This window comes from Podarcis raffonei, chromosome 1 (genome assembly GCF_027172205.1).
Source record: "Podarcis raffonei isolate rPodRaf1 chromosome 1, rPodRaf1.pri, whole genome shotgun sequence".
NCBI lineage: Eukaryota > Metazoa > Chordata > Lepidosauria > Squamata > Lacertidae > Podarcis > Podarcis raffonei.
Genome location: NC_070602.1, coordinates 57,607,675 through 57,630,265, shown reverse-complemented (window position 1 = coordinate 57,630,265; position 22,591 = coordinate 57,607,675). Strand labels below are relative to the sequence as shown.

The following is a 22,591-nucleotide window of genomic DNA, read 5'->3' as shown; positions in this document are numbered from 1 at the left end:
ATGGGGTGTACATAATATGGGGTGTACGTATTTGAGGCATCCAGAAATGACAAAATCTGTTCAGTTAACATCACCTTTATTGTGTTTTCAGACTAGGCAGTGAGGGAAAGCTTAAACTAAATTTCCAGAGAAATTTGGTAGAGAAACACCACAAGGTAACATTTAGCATATTCAAAAGCATTTGCGATGGACAATGGAGGGACCAGATTCCTCATATTCATCTTTGCTGATCCACATTTGCTGGAAGGTCGAAAGAGAAGCCAATATGGATCCCCCAATCCAGACAGAATATTTACGTTCTGGAGGTGCAATCATCTAGAAGAAGGAGGGAGATGAAGAAGGGAACATACAAATTAGGTGACAATCATTCTCATTTTAGTCATCATGTCTTCTAATCCCTATTATTCTCATTCTGGAATATGCAAGCAATAGAAGCTTTTCGCTGTGTGACTACGATAGCTACAAAGTGGTATGCAAATCAGGTCAATTGTAAATCAATAAAACCATAAAATTATATCTAATCCTCTGCTTTATGACATATTTGCATGGTGGCCACCAACTAAGCCAATTAGATGAATTCAAGGAGGATAAGGTTTTGAATGGCTACCAGCCATGATGGCTATCCCCCCCCCCCACTGTTGGTGACATTATGCCTCTATACATCAGTTGCTAGAAATTGCAAGGGAGGAGGGTGCTGCTGTACTTGGGTCTTGCTTATGGACTTCCCATAGCATCTGGTTGGCCACTGGGAGGACAGAATGCTGGACTAGATAGAACTTGGCCTGATCTAGCAGGGCTCTTCTTATGTTCTTATCCATCTCAGCCTAGCATCTTCCAAAACAACCCCCAAGTATCTCAAAGGCAGATCACAATGGAAATAGCTATATTCAGTTAGAGACTTAATTGTTAGCATGGTGTATATAGCCATTGACAGACCTATACTCTGATTAAAGTGAGGAAGAGCAATCAGGTGGCTTTGAAGAAAGGCCACATAAAATCTGGACGTAGATCTCTTGTGTTCTAGCTTCTCATCTTTTTCCCCCTCTAGAAATCACACGCTCCGGCCTATTCATGGCCTCTTAGATTGATGTTAGATGTAACATTGACCTTGATCTTCATTGTACTTGGAGCCAAAGCGGTAATCTCCTTCTGCATACGGTCCCCAATGCCAGGGTACATGGTAGTCCCTCCAGAAAGCACATTATTAGCATAAAGATCTTTACGGATGTCAATATCACATTTCATTATACTGTTATAGGTTGTTTCATGGACACCGGCAGACTCCATCCCTGGAAAGAAATGAAATTACGAGGATTAATTGATCACATATTTCTAAGCAAGCCACTCTCACTTTTTTAAAAGAGTGCGAGAATGTGATACAAAATAGAGGGTGATTTTAGATCTTTCCCATTATTTTTGATCAGTAGGGTGGGATATGACAGTGAATATGGCTGGTCCAGGTGCTCAGTTGGAGGGATAACAGCAATCCAGATTACGCAAACAACAGAAGCTTTATATTTATCAACCAGAGCCCTATTTTGATATTAATTAATCTTGTATAAGGACCCCATGCCATCCGTATGTATGTGTGCCTAGAAATTGTGGGGCATAATATAAGTGCCAATGAGTCCTTTGTGTAACGGATGCTCTTCCCAAAACCAGTTTGTTTGCCATCAGAAGTTTAAGGTTGCATAAGGCATATTATCCAAAGTTTTAAATCTGCAATGTTAACCTAATGTGAAACATCCATTTTCACACACAGACACATCTTTCCCTTTAAGATACACACGAGCCTGATCCTTTCCTGGTAATGAATGTATTTTTTAAAAAGAAAACAGTGAGAAGTCCCCATATACACTCCTTAAATCTGATGCCAATAAACGTGCAGTGGACACTTGGGTTGCGAACATGATCCATGCGGGAAGCACGTTCACAACCTGCAGTGCCGTGTCTGCACACGCACAGGTTGCGATTTGGTGCTTCTGCGCATGCGCGAGCGCTGAAACCCAGAAGTAACCAGTTCCGGTGCGCAACCAGAAATCACACAACCCAAAGCGTCTGTAACCCGAGATATGACTGTATTTAGTATTTAGGGGTAAACATTGTTTTAAGTCTTATATGAAGCAAATTCTTGTTAGATTGCTCTGTCTTGCAGGGTACCTCTTCCCACGTAAACCAACTTACTCAGTCCATTTTGTCAACCAGATTAATCTACAAGTGCACATGCCAAAATAAATTAGATGCAACAGCATTTTCTATCATCTTTACTTTTTTTGACCACATAGCAAATATGGTCATGACAATGACATCTCCAGTATAGCAGTACAATAACATGTTTTCTTCGCCTGTTAACCACAGCCACGGGAAACAAGCGCAGACCCACCTATGAACGATGGCTGGAAGAGAGTTTCAGGGCATCGAAACCGTTCATTGCCAATAGTGATGACTTGACCATCGGGGAGTTCGTAGCTCTTCTCCAGAGAAGAGGAGGATGCAGCAGTGGCCATTTCGTTCTCAAAGTCGAGAGCCACGTAGCAGAGCTTCTCTTTGATGTCTCGCACAATCTCACGCTCAGCTACAAACATCAAGCAGTGAGGTGTAAAACGATAGCAGAGGGCTCTTGGGTTAGTTATCAGAATCCTTATAACCACAGTCCTTCCCAGGATGGAAAATCGGTCTCCCTTGGTCCTGCCGAACAGGCAGAACAGAGAAATCCCCAAGAAAACACTTGGCCTACAGCTTTGTCCTTTCAAGGTATGTCTTTTTTAAGAGCTACAGCTTTCCTGACAAAGAGCCAGCCTCCATTTCTCCAAGGAGAATGAAGGATATAACTGCTGCCACTTTAAAGCACACAATTTGAAAATCCCTTCGAAATGTCATGTCTACCAGGGTTAGCCTGAACGACTTCCTTTTTAATTAGCACCTTTCCAGCCTAATCTCTTGGCTCTGAAAGGCGTTAAGAGTGCCTTCCTTATGTAAAAGTCAGCTGACTGGTAGAGCATACTGACTTAAAAGCCACCTGGGTTGGATCTAGACACATCAGTTTAATGTGTTGTAAATTTAAACAGGGAAAACAGGTAGAGAAAACGGGGCTCCACGTCGCCATCGGGTGGCACAATGTTATATCACACATGCAACACATATAAATCGTTTTTTCTTTACTAATCTTGCTGAGCCCCTGGGCTATAAATTTGGTATACGGTCCTCCCTTTCCTCTGTCACCTCCTTTAACCATCAAAGGTTGCTATGTGCTGAACCTACATAGGTGATCCCTACCTGTGTGAGTATTTGGACTCTTCTTTAAGAACCTTAATATAGGATAGCAAGCTTTTTAATTCTTAAGTTCCCATCTGCTTTCTTTTAGCCTTTTATGCATTATAAAACAAATGAAATACTCCTAGTAAAGGCTGAGAAAAGATTCTTATTTTCACATGAAAACAGCACAAATCGTTCATTTGATTTCTTCCCGTCAGATGAAAGAAATCACAGAAGTTATTTTGAAAAGTTGGTCAGCTCAGTAAAGGGTACACTTTAATATTCTGGTGTCTCATAAGGGACAGGTGTCATCCCTAATGAAGCCAGAAAGCTACTGGTATACTATGAGTGGGGAACCTCAGGTCTGGGGCCAATTGTGGCTCTCCAAGCCTTTCTGTCCAGCTCTTGAAACTCTCTCCAGACTTTGCCCACCCATAGACCACCTCCCTTCTCCTGGCCAGGTCTTCAACCAGCTATAGTGCAATCCCTCCTCAAGTGCTTCTGTCTGACTTGAACATGTCACTGAACTGTGGTATTGCCTCATGCTTGCCAGGATGGGAAATGGAGACATGTGTGGGTATAGAAAGCTTTGCCTTTTGTGTAGCTCAAACATAGCATACTACCCATTTTTCCTCTGGTTCCTGAAAGGTTGCCTACAAAGGACTGAGGCCCCCAGGCTCAAAAAGGTGTCCCACACCTATGCTTGATTTATGAACTCTTCTTTTGTAAGAAAATCCAGCAGTACACCTGGACAGAGAGAGATCCTGGATGGACCATGCAATGAAGAAATCAGTGGCAGGAGCAGATGCAAGGCCCGAAACTTGAAGCTAGCGGTAAGATCTTGTTGTTGGGCTGACCTTCATTCTAACGACTCTTGTATTTCATTTTTGCACATTAGACGGCACAGTGTTGGAAGTTTGCTCCTTATTAAAATTAATTGGGTGTTGCAGTCTTAAACATTTGACATAGTTTATAGGCCTTTTCTCTTCTTACTCCATGCCCCAGGCTGAAGACTTGACAGTTCAGCAAGCTGTATTCGCTCTCACCGTAAGAAAAGTCCTGGATTAGACCAAGGCCCATCTAATCAAGCCTTCTGTTCCCACAGTGACCAACAAGCCTGCAAGCAGTACCTGAGTGCAAGCAGTACATTTGTGATCTCAAGCTGGTCTAGAGAAGCATAGTGACTCTGACAGTGGATGAAGAATAGCCATTGTGGATGGTAACCAGTGATAGCCTTATCTTCCATGAATTTGTCTAATCGTCTTTTTAAGTCATCCAAGCTGGCAGCCATCATTACATCTTGTGGAATAAATTTCCATAGTATAACTATGCACAGTGTTAAGTCATACTTTCCTTTTGTGCATGCTGAATTTTCCCACATTGCTTATTTTTATGTACCTCAGTCATGTTCCCCCTTACTCCCACTTCCTGTAAAGTAAAAAGCCACACCTGGTGTAACTTTTCAACGCAATGGAAGTATTACAGTCCTTTGACCATTTTAGTAGCCCTTTTCTGAACCTTTCCCAGCTCTACAATATCCTTTTAGAGGCTGCAAACTGTGAAAAGTAATTCCAAATGCAGGCATACAATAGGTTTGTTTAACGGCATGATGATGATGGCAAACTTATTTTCAGTTCCCGTCCTAATAATCCTTAGCATGGATTTCACCTTTTCCACAACTGCCACATAACCTTGAACTATCATGGGGTGAGGTGCAAAAGAGTGTGCTTAGCAGGTTGCTGTTAAATCTTTCTTGTGTCTAGATTTTGTCTTTTTCTTTCTTTTTATTTTAGAGACCGTTTTTTATATTTTTGTATATTTGGGGTGGGAGTGGGGAGCATAAAGAAAACTTTGATTTTTTAAAAAAGAATTAGAAAATCAGAAAATCAAAGAACATAATTCATGCCTTGGTGCTAGGTGGTTCTTCAATAACATCATGTTGTTAATAATCAAGCCATTTTTTGAAGAGAGAAATAACACGATGCTTATTTATCCAATATGATAACAGAATATAGAATCTTAAGAGTTGGAAGGGACCCAGGGGCCATCTAGTCCAACCCCCTGCAATGCAGGAATCTCAGCTAAAGCATCCATGATGTGGCAGAATAAGACAGCATTATCAGAAGTAAACAGGAGGTGGAATTGAAATAATGAATCCCATTAGCAGAAGCCCTGCAGAAGGATTTCTGCTTTTGCAAAGGGGCTTCCCCCTCCTCATGTATCCCTGAAATGGTGAAACAATTGCCTTAGCACAACACTATATTCCTCCCTTGATCTGTAAGAAAAGCACTGATTACCTGTAGTAACAAAAGAGTATCCCCTCTCTGTAAGAATTTTCATGAGATAGTCAGTGAGATCTCTTCCAGCCAGATCCAGTCTCATGATGGCATGTGGCAGGGCATAACCTTCATAGATAGGTACGTTATGTGTGACACCGTCCCCTGAGTCCAGAACTATCCCTAAGAGAGAGGAAGAAAATTAGAAACGTCAGCATTCTTCTCCGTAGACCTTGCCCTGCCCCACTCTTTCTGCTAAATTAAACCCTTTGACAACAACTGGGATTGAAAGGAGAGACTGCAAATGATAATCCCTATTGTCTCCATGCTGAGTGGAACTCAGAGGGAAATTGCTGGCCTATACAAAGAAGAAATTGCCTTCATGAAAGAGTCAGAAATTGCATGGCATTGTTCTCTCTGAAACAGATGCTAATGATAATGATCTTCTTACATTTCTATAGCCTTTCACACACACAAAAAGAGGATCCCAAACAATTTGCAAAGAATACCAAAATGCTGATGTATAAACATACAGATTTGCCACTAAAATGCGGAGGTTTTTTTTAATGGAACAATAAAACAGCAGCTATTTACAAGGTAACGTATATTGCTATAAAAAGGCCCACCTGTGGTCTCCCTTCCACAGAGAACTTGTGGACTCTCCCTGAACCAGGTGTGAGACAGCCACAGACTGCCCTACAGACCCAAAAGCTATAGCCACTAAAAACCCTGAATTTTTGAGCTGGATTTTTTTCTGGCTAGTTGACAACCCTATTTAATGGGCGCCTCCAGACTGTCAGTATTTTGCAGGAGGAATTCAGACAAAGCTGGAACTTCAGGTTTGCACTGTTTAAAATGGATTAAAGCACCCCATTGCTCTAGCAAAACAAATCCACTTTAAAACAGAGGACTTTTTGTGGCTTGGGAAAGTCATGGCGAAAAGTGCTGAAAAGTGTGGGATGAATGCCTGACTAACAGGAAGAGGTATAAATGCTCTGCAAGCAAATCAAGATGACTGGAGGATGAATGCTCAATAAATATTGAATATAATCTAAACCAGGGGTCAGCAAACTTTTTCAGCAAGGGACTGTTCCTCAGACCTTGTGGGGGGCCGGACTATATGGGGGGGGGGATGAATGAATTCCTATGCCCCACAAATAACCCAGAGGTGCATTTTAAATAAAAGCATGCATTCTACTCATGTAAAAACACACTGATTCCCGGACCATCTGGGGGCCGGATTTAGAAGGCAATTGGGCCAGATCCGGCCTCCAGGCCTTAGTTTGCCTACCCATGATCTAATCTCTGAGTAAGTTTTGTGCACACAGATCATGATGAGTGCTCAATAAATAGTAGGTTGTCTGGAGAGCCACCCTGGATTGGTGAAGTTAGCCAACAAGTCACAGCCCTGGTTGGTAGGGTTGCCATGTACCCAGACAGGGTAGTGGCCATGTGTTTCCTGTTTCTGGGGCAGTTGCCAGGAATTTTTAGTAAATATAAGATACTTTAAGTCAAAGCCAGGAGCATCATCTTCACTATGTGTAATTTAGTAACTAACCCACCATACAGGCACGGTGCGGGCGCTTTACTTCTCCATCTTTTTGATGCATAGTTAAGCAAGTTTTCATTTGGCATTTGAATGTATTTTATAAAGCTTGCTGAAGAAAATAGGTCATTTCCAATGCAATTAGAAAACAGGCTACAGTTAAATATGCAGCTATTATTTTGTAGGGGGACAACAATTGCTTCAGGAACATTATCTGGGATAAAAGGGTTTTTCTTCCTGTGCACACCAGCGGGGGGGGGGAGTATATGAGTGGCTGGCTTCCAACCACTTTGATTTTTTGATTGGAGAAGGGAAGAGTTTAACTCTACAAAACAGCAGTTCTGATTGGTCACAGGCAATTATTGGCTGGAGATTGAGTGTTCCCAATTCTCTCTCTTTTCTTTCCCGATGTTAATTCAGTATGGTAGGGGCTTATCAGAAGATCCAGTTTTCTCATAATAGTGTGGTAAGGAAAAATAGGGGCCAGCGTATTAGACATCAAGATACATATATGTGAGGACACACTTCTTCTTCTTTTAAAGATGATGACACCAATTTCAAACTCACCAGTAGTTCGGCCAGATGCATAGAGAGAAAGAACCGCTTGAATGGCCACATACATTGCAGGCACATTGAAAGTTTCAAACATGATCTGTAGAGGGCAAATGAGAGGGTCTTAGGATCTCTCAGCATAGAAAGAGAATGCTACAATGCTACTAAAATCTGGTTTTAAGATACCCAATTTTCCTAGCAGCATTATATGTTTGGTCCCAAATTGTGCACAGGAGCTATAGTATCCAAGATAAATCACACTTGCAGTGGTGGACATATGAGAATAAAGGTGTAGGAAGACAATGATTTCCATTCCATCCGATGGTTGTTCCATGCAGCGCTGCCTCAGTTCCACTGCAGTTTGGCTTCCAACAAAGCCTGTTATTTGTCTCACTGTCCACTGTGGTGAATTTTACCAGATTAATTACACAACTAATTAAATTATCCTCACGTTATTCCACACCACGCCTAAGTCTATCTTTCAAAGTCCCTAGTGAAGGAAACTGAATGAGGATGACAAATGATCCCAGACGGTTTACACCAAACAAGACATGCAATTTCATTAACAGTATTGAGCATTATAAATTGGAATAATGAGGTTTCCCCTCTGGATTTTTTAAATGCAGAATTCTGGGCTTGCTGTCTAATTGCAGCCTGACAGCGGTGAAACCCCTTTTATTCTAGCTTTAATCCCTGTTTCTTTTGACAGTAACCTGACTCAGCTCAACTGAAATGGCCTCTAAATTTGTTAATTCACAGTCTCTCCGAAATGAGCAGCTCAGCAGTATACTTCTCTGAGAAAAGGTGGATGACTAGCATTTCATTATCTTTCTCCACTTCTGAAGAGCAATAGACCTTACAGACCTACCACTTATCAGAAATCATTTGCTACAAAACTGTGAAATTGCTCTTTTGCAGAGTCCGCACAGCCATTTCCACAGCATGGAAGAACAAAGGCAGGGAAGCTCTGCTTCTGATACTTTGGCAGCAGAAAGGTAAATAATTCTCTGTTCTTGGGACATAGAAACTTAGAAATTCGCAATGCATAACTGCTCCTTGTTTTGGTGGTTATCTGTTTGCACTGTAGTCTAAGAGGGTATTCCAGATAGGGGCCTTATGTCTACTGCAAATGGGTCACAAAGATCCTATTATTTTGTTTGTGCATCTGGTATACTTTCATACTTTCAACCTGTCAGGGGACTGACATAAGAACAGGGGAGGGATGTAGGGGAATACAGAGAGTCTCCAACGCTTCTGAGGAGCAGCTCCTCGTCCAGCAGTGGGGAAAGCCACACCTCCAGTGGAGCAGAGAGGGAAGGGGCCGGCCAAGAAGCGAGGAGAGGACTCAAAGATGCTGCGGAGAGCCCAAGCGCCTCACCTAGCCCGGCTGGCCAGGAGGCAGATACGCAACTTCCGTCACCCAGTTTGGGCAGAGGGCTGAAACACAAGGAGGGGAGGCAGAGATTTGGGGTGTCTAAGTTCTTATGTTGGGGGAGAAGCCAGAAGAGGCCGCTCCTGGATTCTGCAAGTGACTAAGACGGACATGAACTTGTTGGTTCTGCACTGTAAATAGTTTGCATCAATAAAACCTGTAAAAGACAGGTCGGAGTCCTGCCTGGTTACTCACAAGCAACCACCACCTGCATCTGACACAACCCTAAATATTTATTGATATTCTGCAGCTTGTCATCCATACCAGTGGGTGGAGCTTGATGGAATGCATCTGAGCTGTCCCTGCCCCTCCCTGCCATTACTCCATCCCTGCTGCCCCGCCCTGCCCCCCTTTTGGGCATGATAGCCACCGCCTCTTTGGTTTCTCTGCTAAAACTGGAGTTTTCTAGCTCAGAAGGGAAGCAACATACAAATAATTACCTGGGTCATTTTTTCTCGATTAGCCTTGGGGTTTAATGGCGCTTCAGTCAGGAGGACAGGGTGCTCTTCTGGGGCAACTCGAAGTTCATTATAGAAGGAATGGTGCCAAATCTAAGGGCCAGGTGGTTGAAGGCAAACAAACAGGCAATGTGTGTTAAGTGTTGCCCAATGAATCTTTGCATTTCAGATAGCAAATGTAGCAAAATGAATACATATATCATTAAGTCAAAGGTCAAACCAAACCCCTGGACAGTAGTGGCAAGGCTGGATAGAGTGGCACACCCACGTCTACTTCTATAGCCCTGCTACTAGTGCCAGTCAGGACAGAACATGAGGGCAAAGAGAAATGCCTGCTCTGCCAGTTCCCAGGCAGCGAAAGGGCTTGGACCGGGCCCATTGCCATCACTGGATGGCAGCAGGGTCAGCACATCTCCACCCCTGAAACACCCCATGTTGTGGGTTTCTGATGACTACCCAGCATTTGAGTGGGAACACTGAGGATCTCCTCCCTTCCCTGCCACCGATGAATCTTCCCTTACAGTGAAGGCTGATAGGGCTGGGTGGAATTCATCTCTGCCACGTTCAAACCCCCTTCAGCACAGCAAATTGAGGTTTCCAATCCCTTTATTAGACCCCACATTTTACACAGATATGCTTGTTGTTGTTTGACTCTTCGCAACCCCATGGACCAGAGCACGCCAGTCACTCCTGTCTTCCACTGCCTCCCGCAGTTTGGTCAAACTCATGCTGGTAGCTTCGAGAACACTGTCCAGCCATCTCATCCTCTGTCATCCCCTTCTCCTTGTTCCCTCAATCATCCCAACATCAGGGTCTTTTCCAGGGAGTCTTCTCTTCTCATGAGGTGGCCAAAGTATTGGCGCCTCAGCTTCAAGATCTGTCCTTCCAGTGAGCACTCAGGGCTGATTTCCTTCAGAATGGATAGGTTTGATCTTCTTGCAGTCCATGGGACTCTCAGGAGTCTCCTCCAGCACCATAATTCAAAAGCATCAATTCTTCGGCGATCAGCCTTCTTTATGGTCCAGCTCTCACTATCATACATCACTACTGAGAAAACCATAGCTTTAACTATATGGACCTTTGTTGGCAAGGTGATGTCTCTGCTTTTTAAGAAGCTGTCTAGGTTTGTCGCACAGATATGCAAGTTCCCTCAATTTGCTCTGTTTCCTTGTGTGAAGGGGGATTTCACCACACTGTTCTTTTGTGTGTGTGTTACATTTCTGGAACTTCTCACATCACGAACATAAAAAGCTGTTTTATACAAAAATACACCATTGGTCTGTTGAACCAATGACAAGTTAGACATTGGTCTCTGTTTTAAGGGAAATTCTATAATACCTTTCCGCCAGAAATTTTAGCTATCTTTCACGGAAGTACCCTAACAATGTTGTACTCTCAGCCAGCAAGTCTCAAGTGCTGTTTTATATTTTATATCAGATGAAGTGAACAATTCTTATGAGAACTGCTGGTGTTGTTTGGTCTCAGGCCCCACATCTATGAATGACACTTGGTCTCCAGCAAAAATCTATGAAGTGCCAAGTATGGAGGCTCTCCTATAAAAGCTTTTATCCGGACCCAAATGATATACTCAAATGAGTCGTAGTCATATTAAATAAGACATTTTCCACACTTAGGGACCAATTCAAATGTGCAAGAGTGTACACAGTATAATCATCCTCACATAATTGTGTCACGTGGGAACTGCATGATTGAAAAGTTCATTAAAATTCTCGTTCATATGGAAAATTAGCACAGAAGAGATGCTCACTTTTGTTTCTCCACAACATGCTATCTTCCCACTTGCTGGGAGATTCTTATTTAAGGGTACTTTCAAATAAGCAATCTTCGCTTGTACGCTGAGGTTGTACAGGCCCTCACAGCAGCTACCTACCTGCCAGTTTGAATAAGCTGTTTGTTCATTGACTGCTGCAGTTTAAGTGCCCTCATCCAAGGATGTTCAATTCAAAGCCTTTAAGATTTTATAAGAGTGGGAAAACTAGTGTGGTTCATGTGTGACATACCAAACCGGGAGGTTTCCGTACCCATAGTACAAAGCTTTTTATGACTGACTAGGTTCCATTTAAGCCCTAATTCCTTTGATTTTGTGAACACCAAAGAGAGATCAGATCTGTTCTCCACAGGCCACCATGGCATTCTCAAATACTTACAATTAAAATGTAAGATGGGGATGTGACCGATTTCCCTTCCATATGCCATTCAAGAGAAATGAAAAGCCTCATTAGACATTTATGAAGTCAGAAGAAGAAGATAATGCCCCATTCTTGTGCTCCCCCCCCTTCCTACATTAAATGTGCAGTAGCTGTGAATGCATTAACACTCCTCTAGTAACCTAAGTGAATGCTCACTCTGGAAAATGGAGCAGCCCAGATTTGAACATTGTGAACTGAAGTATATGAGCTGGAGAATGCTTCATTTCATTGCCCATGCATTCCATCTCTCACAGCTCCCTGGGAATGTCCAAATGCCTTATGGCAATAAAAACATGCGCATATTTATAGAAACTTTGCAATAAAAGTGTCCTTTCTGTGGCTTACATCCAACTAAATTGTACTGTAAGCCCACTGAAACCAATGGACTTAAGGTTGTCAGGTTCTTTTTATTTCAGTGTGTTTACTCTTGAGTATGACATTGGCACCATACATGTAAAATGATATGATCCTGCTTTAAAACAGTCATTGCTTCCTTCAAAGAATTCTGGACGGTGTGGTTTGTTAAGGGTGCTGAGGGTTGTTGGTAGATCTCTGTTCTCCTCACAGAGCTACAATTCCCAGAATTCCCTGGGGGAGGGAGGGATTGTTAAACCATGCTGGGAATTGTCACCCTGACTGGGGCCATGCAGGCTGGGGCTGGTGGGCAACATCTGGAGGGCACCATGTTGGCTACCACTGGTGTTGAGACCAATGTTTCCATAGGGAATCTATTTATTGAAATATTTCAGTACTGCACTTCGCCAAAGATGTTCCACAGTGACATACAATATTTAAAATGAAAAAGCTTTGGCAATGGAGCCATTGGTAAGTGTTTGGGGCCCAATCTTCCCTAGCCTTGCTTGTGGCGATGGATGAAGGAGGAGAACTGGCAAAAGGACTATTAGAGGAACAGCATCTGCAACTACTCTCGTTGCTTGCTTTGTGCTCTTAAGGGGGTCGGCATGATACCAGGATTGCCACAGCTGGCAGCCTGAAGGACACGGCCTCAAGAGAGCACAGTGAAGAAGCCAATTCAGATGCTGCCTCTTAACTGCAAACCTATGTTGTGACACAGAAAGCTGACATTTTAGGAATGGCGAGGGTGAATTATTGAGATATAGTGCATGTGTGGGATTCAGGACTGCGTTCCCTGAGGCAGTGAAATGAAGCACAGTGAGAAGTATATGGAAAAGCTATACTCCCATCTAGAGGACGGAGAGTGTAGTTTTTCTTTCCTCTACAGACAAGCACAGGGAAACTCAGAGACTGTTTCCAGATGACCTGACCATGAATCCTCATTTGTTGACAGAAGGTTTGCGGGGAGGCTAGATGATGCCGACTGTTTATTGAGCATTCATTCCTCATTCTCTGTGGGGAAGACAGGTGATGTTGCATCCAGTGGACGGAGGAATAGGGAACAGCCAGCCTTTGCCAGGTGTGAGGAGTTGAACCTTTTGGGGAGGATCCAGCCAGCATATATGCCACTATTAAGTTTAGTCAGGCAAAGCAATGAACTATAAGATAACCAGCCACACCTGTAAAGATACCTATTTGATTGTAGTTGGCCAGAGCAGATGATATGGTAAGTTTGGACCTCTATTAAATATGTCTGTGCTTGTGGCTATTCCCTGCTACAGATCTGCTTCATCTCTGCCATGCTTTTTTCCCAGGACTTTGCTTCTTCACAGAGGAATAAACACGGCCCCTTACATTTATTCTCCCGGCCATTTAGCTTTTTAAATGCTGAGCCAGCAGTCTGGGAACCATTTCTGTGTGGTGTGATCCCATGGTACCCAGAAGTGTGAGTGAATAATGCAGTTGTGCAGCTTTTATATACACATATACACAGCGCCTTAGCAGGGGGTGGGGGGGAGAGTGCCAATTAGCTGGGAAAGGCCCATGCAATCAGCCCCATCCATGGGACCATATTGTTCACAGATGCTTCCCTGCGGAGTGGGATTGAACCACATGGAAGCAGTTACCATGTGGTTGGTTGGGCATGAGAAAGAGACTCTTCCATCTGCCCCTGGATATGCCCCAGGTGTTTTTACTTGCCAATTCAAAGTGTTTGTGCTGACCTCTAAAGCCCTAAACGGCCTCAGTCCTGTATACCTGAAGGAGCGTCTCCACCCCCATTGTTCAATCCGGACACTGAGGTCCGGTGCCGAGGGCCTTCTGGCAGTTCCCTCACTGTGAGAAGTGAGGTTACAGGGAACCAGACAGAGGGCCTTCTCGGTAGTGGCGCCCGCCCTTTAGATGTGAAGGAAATAAGCAGCTATTCTATTTTTAAAAGACATCTGAAGGCAGGGAAGTTTTTAATATTTAATGATGTATTGTTTTTAACACTTGATTGGGAGCCACCCAGAGTGGCAGGGGAAACTCAGCCAGATGGGCGGGGTATAAATAATAAATTTTATTATTATTATTATTATTATTATTATTATTATTATTATTATTATTTTTAAAAAGCAGAAAATAATCACAAATAGTGACAAATAAACAAAACCTACTGACCTTTTCCATGTCATCCCAGTTAGTGATAATCCCATGCTCGATGGGATACTTCAGGGTCAGAATCCCTCGTTTGCTCTGTGCTTCATCGCCAACATAGCTGTCTTTTTGTCCCATCCCTACCATAACCCCCTAGAAAAGCAAGCCATCAAAAGGAACATATCAAATTCAGTATCACATTGCAAATGTTTGCCAAGAGTCACTTCTATTGTCATTTCTGCAACATAAAACAGTGATACTAGGACCAACAGTGCATGTCTACTCAAAAGTAAGTCCAACTGAATTCAATAGGATTCAATGCAGCTTACTCACAGCAGCAACGTCCTGTACAACACCAAAATTCACCCTCCTTGCCTTCCCTTCTACATCATAGTTGCAGTGCCCCTTATGGCACCCCCAAGGCTCTGTGCCCAGTGTGAAGGAACCAGTTGCTCTCCCTTAAAGCTGCCTCTGTTCACAGGAATGTGTGCATAGGATTGCAACGTGAGTAGAAAAAAAATAGTTTTACATGCTTTTCCCATTTCTTTCTTTGACAGTTTCACACAACCACCTCCATTGTTCTACTCAGCAGTTGGTTCCTATTTTATTGAAATAACTTTAAAGCCAAAGCACAGGAAAATTCTTATCCAATGGGGTTTAAAATTAATTTAAAACCTTTTCAGATTATGGTAAATTATTTTACCATTTCAAATGCTGTATTAGAAGGTAAGCATTTGAAGTTTAGTGTCATCTTCAATCTCCTGCTCATTGGACTTTGGAAATATAAATACCACAGGAATGAAACAATAAAAATGAAGCATCTTTTAAGGTGTTAGAATTAAGTGCTAACTTCACAATCCTATGCATGTTTATTTGGAAGGAAATCCCACTACTGTATATTCAATAGGATTACACTACAACCATTAAAATCAATGGAACTTAAAATGCTTAACTTTGGCTGAATTCCACTCCAGCAATAAAATACTCCTAAACAATTCTTATGGAAAGCCAATGTACATTCCCGTTACTCAGTCTCTGCTTTCTTTTGGCACTGACTAGTATGCAGAAGTTCCAAGACTTTAATTAGCTTCCAGGTTTTGTTTTGTTTTGTTTTTTTAAAACATACTATTTGATGGATTCCTTTCTTTAAATCTAAATTGCTGACATGGTAAATTATCAAACTGTGGGACTGAAAATCAATTCAGTGATTGCATGGTATCTGTGGAGGGGTGTTAAATAGTGGTACATATTCAGCAGTTTTTTAAAATCAAAAGTTCTAAACAGCAACATGCAAGTAACAGGCTTTGCAGCAAGAGTAAAGTAAATCTGACAACTGGAAAAAAACAGATTTAATGGCCAATGCTTATTCTGTTTCCTTAGGCCTGCATTTTTTCCATTGTATACATATTTTTACTAGATGCTTGTTAATTTCTTGATGACCTATGGCATTACTTAACAACTATGCTTACAAATCAAGCTACTAATAAGCATCACTGCAAAATAAGATCAACCATATCTGTTGCTTGACATGACATCCACAAAATTTTATGCAGCTCCAAAAATGGTTTATGTATTTGAGTAACAGTATGCACTTAGCATTAAATTTAAGGACTTTAAAAAAATGTAAGAACTGTGTTGCAGAATCAGATCAAAGGTCTATCTATTCCAGCATTTTGTTTCCAGTCGTAACCTAGATGCTTCTGGAAGTTGACAATCTTTTTTCCAGCTCCTCAAATCCAAACAGACTTGTTAAACCAAAAATCAAATGGGTCTGGGGAGAAGCACATCAGGGATAGGCAGTGGTTCTTCATGGCAACATGGAATAATAGAGAGCAGATAAAGAGTTATCTCTTTAACACTGTTCTTGCTAGCAAAAAATGATGCTCTGAAGCTACTGCTGGTGAGCGATCCAACATATTCCGTTGAATAAGAACCCTGTATCTCATTGGGCACATGTACCATGGTTTAGTGGCCTACTTTATCCTGCCTTAAACATGCCATGGGACTTTTCCCCTTTGAACAGCAGACACCTCACCTCCCCAACCCTGTTTCCCATGCGCAATGCTATTTTGGAAGTTCTGTGTTTCAAAAGTGTCTTGCATGTGGTAGATGTAGAGATGGAGACCCACATCTCTTGATTGTGGGCACAATTTCCCCTTAAAATAAAAACTGACCTGGTGCCGGGGTCGTCCAACAATGGATGGAAAAACAGCCCTTGGAGCATCATCTCCGGCAAATCCAGCTTTGCAAAGTCCAGAGCCATTATCACAGACAAGGGCTGTGGTTTCTTCATCATCACACATGGCTCCTCAGTGTCCTAGGCTGTGGAAACAGCAGTTCAGGGGAAAGCCGATCTGGATTATCTGGGAATAATTAAAACTACAAAATGTAATGTTAGAAAAATGGGAAGAGAGAGAGAGAGAGAGAATAAGTTCTCTGATAAAGTCAGCAAATTTATGAATCAATCCTTTAAATATATACTGTATATCTAATTCAAGCAAACATACTCTTTGAGACCATGATTCCCAACATTCCAGGACCTACTGGCATGTCTTAAGCAAGCAAGTACTTTATTACGGTCACAGACCAGCATAAGCAAAACATCTAAATAAATAGCATAACAGTACGAATCTAAGTGAATAATTATTAAATAAATAGGAGCAAGAAGCAGACGTAGATTTAAACATATACATAGAATACTTAATTAAGCATAGATGGGTGAGTAAAAATTTATAAGAAAAATTAAAAGATCAGTTAACAGAGCTATATGTTTAGGGAAGTTTTTAATGTGTGACATTTTAATGTGTTTTTAATCTTTGTTGGAAGCCACCCAGAGTGGCTGGGGAAACCCAGACAGATGGGTGGGGTACAAATAATAAATAATAATAATAATTATTATTATTATTATTATTATTATTATTATTATTATTATTAGGGATGGGCTTCAAACGTATGGATCTAACAATATGGGCCTTCAGTTTAGGACTGAACTATAGCATAGGCCATTCTTCGTCGAATATCTATCATGGCATGTCTTGAAACACTTCTGTTTCTGTGGGAATTCTTGACTTTGGCCTTTTCTATCTGTTTCTAAGAGATCCTTTTTACTTGTGCTCCATCAAAATTTAAAGGCTTACATTTTCCAGCAACTTTCGACTGTCATTAGCTGTTGTTTGCTCTCTGTGCTCTTTTTATGCTGTTTTAGTGATATGCTGTTATTTATTTGACTTTTTAAATTGATGGCTATATAATTATTTCGATTTTGTTTGTTTGTTTCACATTGTTGACTCGGGCAGGAAAGGCAGGCTAGAAATTTCATTATAAATAAATAATCATGGTTTCCACATGAAGCCAAAATTTCCCACTCCACATAACAGACGGCAGCAGCATCCCAGCTGAATGCACTGTGCTCTGGTGGAAGGGAATACGTTTAGAGAGTCAGGGACCTTGAGCAAGAGGAGACATCCTAAGATAAGTGAAGCTAAACAAAAAGAGGCTAGCGGTATAAGAAGGAAAGTGGGAGCGGGGACAGAAAGCAGAGTGGCACATGGAAAATAGACAGCAGACAGAGAGAACCAAAGGTAAACAATGCAAATGGGGAGAGGGTGAGAGAGAATGGTAAGATTATGAGCAAGCATCAGGGATGAGACAGAACACAGGGAGCTGCTTTTTGCTGAGTCAGACTGTTGGTCCACCTAGCTCACTATTAGTCCAGTTCCAGCATCCCCAGGGCTGGTGTTTGATGCACATGAAGTTAGCCACAATCCAGGTAATCTGTAACTTCCTGATCAATGCTGTTTAATGAGCTGCCCCTTAAACCAGCTTCTATCCAAGTAGAAAACAGAAGCCACCGTTTAGCTGAGGTGTGTACACACACGACCACTGCACATCTGCTGGTTTGCTAAACTGTCAGTACAAAGGTCCCACCTTTGGACATTTCAAAGCATTGAAATTATAAAATGCGCACGTTGTTCAAAATAACCATTTAAGTCAGGGATGGGCAACATGTGGCTCCATCTTGCCCAGCCAGCATGGCGAATGGTCATTTATGATGGGAGCTGTAGTCCAGCAATATCTGGAGACCATAGGTCCATAGGCCCCACCCCTGATTTAAAGAAACGTATTATTTAAAGCACCACCAAATCTCTACATTATTCTCAACGATATAAACAGTCATAGCAGCAAAGGTCTAAAAATAGGCCTTCTCTGGAAAGTGTTGGTTAATGTTTTGGAATGGCAGCTGTTCTCATGAAGTGCTCACTTATAAGAACCATTCTGTATCTGTGAACTGTGAATTCCTTATCAAAAGGACTCTTCTGGGAAGTGCATTGAGACAAGTCTGGTTCCACTGACCAAAGACAACTTGCACATGTGCCTTCTGTTTGGGATTCTTCAAGTTCAGTTGTAAGGGAATAGGTGCGTCCCTCCAACTAGCAACAACAGTTGTTGGCACCTGTCTTTCTTGAGAGACAATGGAGTGCACCTCCGGGGGGGGGGGGTCAAATTGCTGTGTTAGCAGCACCAAAGAGACCTTCCCAGGGTACAAGCCTGGGCAATGTGTATGGAGGTTCTGGGCTGCCCAGACAACAAGGCTCCTTTCTCTGGCTCGCTGGTCCAAAGGAAAGCAGAGCAATACGTTTGGCACCAGCTTGGCTGCAGGAGTTGCCGGAAGGAGGTGTACAAGGTGCCATCCAATCATCTTAGGAACAGAATTATGTAGGGTTTACTCCTTAGTCTTTTCTTCTCCTGAAGATATCCCATAAGGCAGCAGAAGTTTAGGACCAGAGTTCTTCTAGATGAGCTACCTTTCCAGGTTGATGAACCCCATCTGCTCCTCACTTCCCACTACAGTACATGCAGAAACCACCTTCTTGATGTTGGACCCACTATTGTTCTCATCTGCTCAATCCACCAGAACCTGTCTTCACATGCAGGACAAGTCACTAACTCACTGAGGGACTGAGACCCATTAGCTACCCTCACCTGGTTTAGCCAGCCAGACAAAGCCATTCCTGGGGTGTGGTTGCTGTTGCATGCTGACAGCTTTTAGGAGCCACAGGTGAGAGCTGAATGCAGGTTGGGAACGAAAGGTGGACAAACTACTCCAGAAGGAGCACGACATGTCCCCTACCAGAGGTATTACCCCTCCTCTAACAATCCATATGCCCATAGCAACAACAGAAACAATCAACAAATTGCTTCACAGCATAAAGCCAAAAACAAACAAACAAACAAAACAGAATAAAGCACACAAAAACAAGCTCTTTAAAAAAATGGACACATTCAGTCCACATTTATGCTCAAATTGATTTGTTAGTTCCCACTTAGATGGAAGATCTAATATAGTTTGAGGAGAGCAAAAAAGTGGTTCTGCAAGACTGACAAAATTGGAGGCAAGAAGGAAAGGGGGTGATGGTGTAAAAACATAGCTTGGGTCTAGGAGCTACAGTAGCAAAACTATCAGTACCAAGTGCATATCTGGTTTGGGTTGCTATCCTACACAGAAGCAAGTTTCACAGAAATGTATTTAGGATTAGGATGCTAGCCAGCTGGACGCAAATTGATTTCTACTGATGCCTCCTTCTATATGGCGAAACAGGCAGTACTTAAATCATCTCCAAAGCTTCAATTCTAACATTTGGCTCGTCGTTTTTCTGTGACATGTTCTCACATCCTGAATGGACACTTGCACTTCTGCCCCATGGAGAGATGTATGCACTCAAGACGTGTGTGGAGTTCATCAGCCCTCTATGGGGTGATGAGTAGGTTTACGTTCAATTTGTTTAGGCCTGTAGTGTTAGTAACCTGCAGAGTATACCACTGGAATAGCAGCAATACATACAGTTCTATCAGATATCAAGTGGTTTTGACAGTCACCAAATGATAGAGTCAATCTAAAATCAAGGCACTATTTAATATGCTGCTCCAATGGGGTAACTTGAATTAGAAGGGAATGCAATTGTTTGTGTCCTCACAAGGAACAAGATCTTCAAGTATACAGTGGTACCTCGGGTTACATACACTTCAGGTTACAGACTCCGCTAACCCAAAAATATTACCTCGGGTTAAGAACTTTGCTTCAGGATGAGAACAGAAATCGCCCAGCGGTGGCACGGCAGCAGCAGGAGGCCCCACTAGCTAAAGTGGTGCTTCAGGTTAAGAACAGTTTCAGGTTAAGAACAGACCTCCGGAACGAATTAAGTTCTTAACCCGAGGTACCACTTTACTCAGAAGACCAGACACTCTCCCCCCCCACATACCTGCAGTAACATCAAGTCTTGTCTTATCTTCTAAAAGGTAAAACAATATATGGATGATAATACTTACCAAACACACCAGGGAATGGTGAAAAACAGCAATAGCTCCCTTGGAACAAATGAAATGATCTCACCTTCTATTTCATTTATATCCAGCTCGTGGAATGAAATTCATAGAACGCCTAGGTCTGCCATGCCATTTTTGGAAGCATTTTTTTTCTAGTTTGTGCTTATCAAAGCAACAGCTTAAAGGGCTAGATAAATTAGGGCAGAGTTTCTGATGCTATTGGATGCCTTCCCACTCTAAAGTGCTGACAATGGCTTCCCTCACTTCCTCCACTCTGCCAGTCTTCCTTTTGTCACTTCCTTTTCCAGTTTACACATAGGCTGAAATAATTTCCAAGCTCATGCCTAGAACTAGGGTTTTTGTTTGTTTCATCAGTACCTAGCTCTATGTTTATAGAGCTCTATTTATAGCTCTATTCATACTTAACAGGCATTGGTTTCAAAAGCAGAATTTACCATGTACAGTACTGGTGAGCAAACTGTACATGTTGTTATCAGGATTCTGTAGTAGAGAGGCAGAAAATAGCCACCTTATCTTGAGATGAGGTGACTCTATGCTGAAAATGGGATATGACTCAGCAACTAGCCACTTACAAAGTGATAATTGCAGTTACTTCAGTTCTGTGTCATGCACTTTTGATCTGTGTTGCCTACAGCACATTTTAGTATCTGGTATCTCAAATACTGGAAAATGTATTGTGTGTCTGTCTCTACAGGCATTGGGTTAACTTGGGGCAACAGAGTTGTAGCCATCAGGCAACTTTCAAATCCAGAATTGTTCACAAATGCTTGGCATCAGTACCTACTTTTCAATAGCATCTTTTGAATTTCCTGTGATCAGAGAAAGCTGACACACGCATTAAAAACTTCTTAAAGGTGACTTATGCTTGTGTCAGAAGAACGTTTGACTCATGTATAGGGGTCTTGCAAACCGTGGCCCCTCACATCCAGAAAAAGCTACTCCAAGGGCCTAAGGGGCTGTCAGGGTAGTAAATAATGCAGGTGATGTGAGAGACTTACACTGGGGATATGTGTGTAATTGGAGATTTTCTATATGAGAATGGAAGTGCTTCTACTCATACAATTGGCTCTATAGATGTAAGCCCTAGTCTGTGGTGGGGAAGTCCTCATCAACATAGCATGTGTTGAATACATGCTCCTTTCTAAGTGTGGAGGTCCTTTCCTCTTTATTTGCTATATTTCTTCCTCCCATCAAGCCAGGACTATTTATTTTTAAACAAGGTATACATAGCTTTTTCATAAGAAATGTTGATTGTGGTGTAGGATAAAAAAACCAAACACAAAATAAAAAATAAAATTAGAAATTCATTAAACAAACAAGAATTCAAAACCTATTCATTTCCCTGCTCCTTGTCATATAAAATAGTAATGTTATTTAGAAGAACGCACCTCCCCCATATATAATCAGTACTTCAGAATCTCTTTTGGTGGTTTTCATAGGATGATTAGACCAGGAATTCCCTCTTCAAAGATGACGTTGTTACTGAAAACTGCAATCGTCATGCCCAGGAAGACTGGGGTATTTTGGAGAATGTTTCGTTGGGAGTTTTTGATGCTGTTACTGATATTAATTTTTGTATCTTTATTTTTATGTGGAAATTGTTCAGTTTGGTTATGTAGTTTTTGATGTGTTTTATTTATTTTTATGACTATTTTGCTATGTTTGTAATTAGGTAAATCTTTTCATATTGTAAGCCGCCTTGAACATTGTTTTAACTGTGGAAAGGTGGCATGCACATAAAATGATGATCTCAGCTGCCATCTTCAAGGGCTGGTGTATTCAAACCCTTGATCCATATAGCATTGGGAGAGGAGCCACTAGAATGGCTGGATCCAAGGGTAATTCTCTTTGCTTCCAAGAGCTTCCGAAGAACATACATGTGTCCTGGGGTTCAGAGACAATACAGTCCTAGTTTAGTTACAAACATCGATATCCACCCAGCTCTACAGTGAGTAACCCTTCTGAAATGGACCAGTTACTGTTTATAAGAGCAGTGCACATAAGGAGAAGTGATAACTTTGCAGAAA

General features: G+C 42.0%; 1 protein-coding gene across 2 annotated transcripts; it reads right to left on the bottom strand.

The window, feature by feature from the left end:
• Window positions 1-59: 59 nt before the first annotated feature.
• On the bottom strand, window positions 60-21,112 carry LOC128413908 (actin, alpha cardiac muscle 1). 2 transcript variants are annotated; one of them, XM_053388443.1, is made up of 9 exons: window positions 20,547-21,112; window positions 16,394-16,598; window positions 14,244-14,372; window positions 9,502-9,612; window positions 7,645-7,729; window positions 5,553-5,714; window positions 2,384-2,575; window positions 1,108-1,289; window positions 60-315 (listed from the first exon to the last, which is right to left on the bottom strand). In XM_053388443.1, exons 2-9 carry the CDS (start codon window positions 16,520-16,522, stop codon window positions 172-174), a joined length of 1,134 nt encoding a protein of 377 aa, XP_053244418.1. In that variant the 5' UTR covers window positions 16,523-16,598; window positions 20,547-21,112; the 3' UTR covers window positions 60-171. The 2 variants fall into 2 exon arrangements, with proteins under 2 accessions (XP_053244418.1, XP_053244408.1); XM_053388433.1 differs by having other exon boundaries at window positions 16,394-16,541.
• Between the last annotated feature and the right edge of the window lie 1,479 nt (window positions 21,113-22,591).

Excerpts from the sequence above, each read along its gene's own strand:
- LOC128413908 (XM_053388443.1), bottom strand. The coding sequence starts at position 16,522 with ATGTGTGATGATGAAGAAACCACAGCCCTTGTCTGTGATAATGGCTCT. Across the intron at positions 5,715-7,644 it reads TGCATCTGGCCGAACTACTG|GGATAGTTCTGGACTCAGGG; the intron begins GTGAGTTTGAAA and ends CCTCTCTCTTAG. Across the intron at positions 316-1,107 it reads CAAGTACAATGAAGATCAAG|ATGATTGCACCTCCAGAACG; the intron begins GTCAATGTTACA and ends TCCTTCTTCTAG.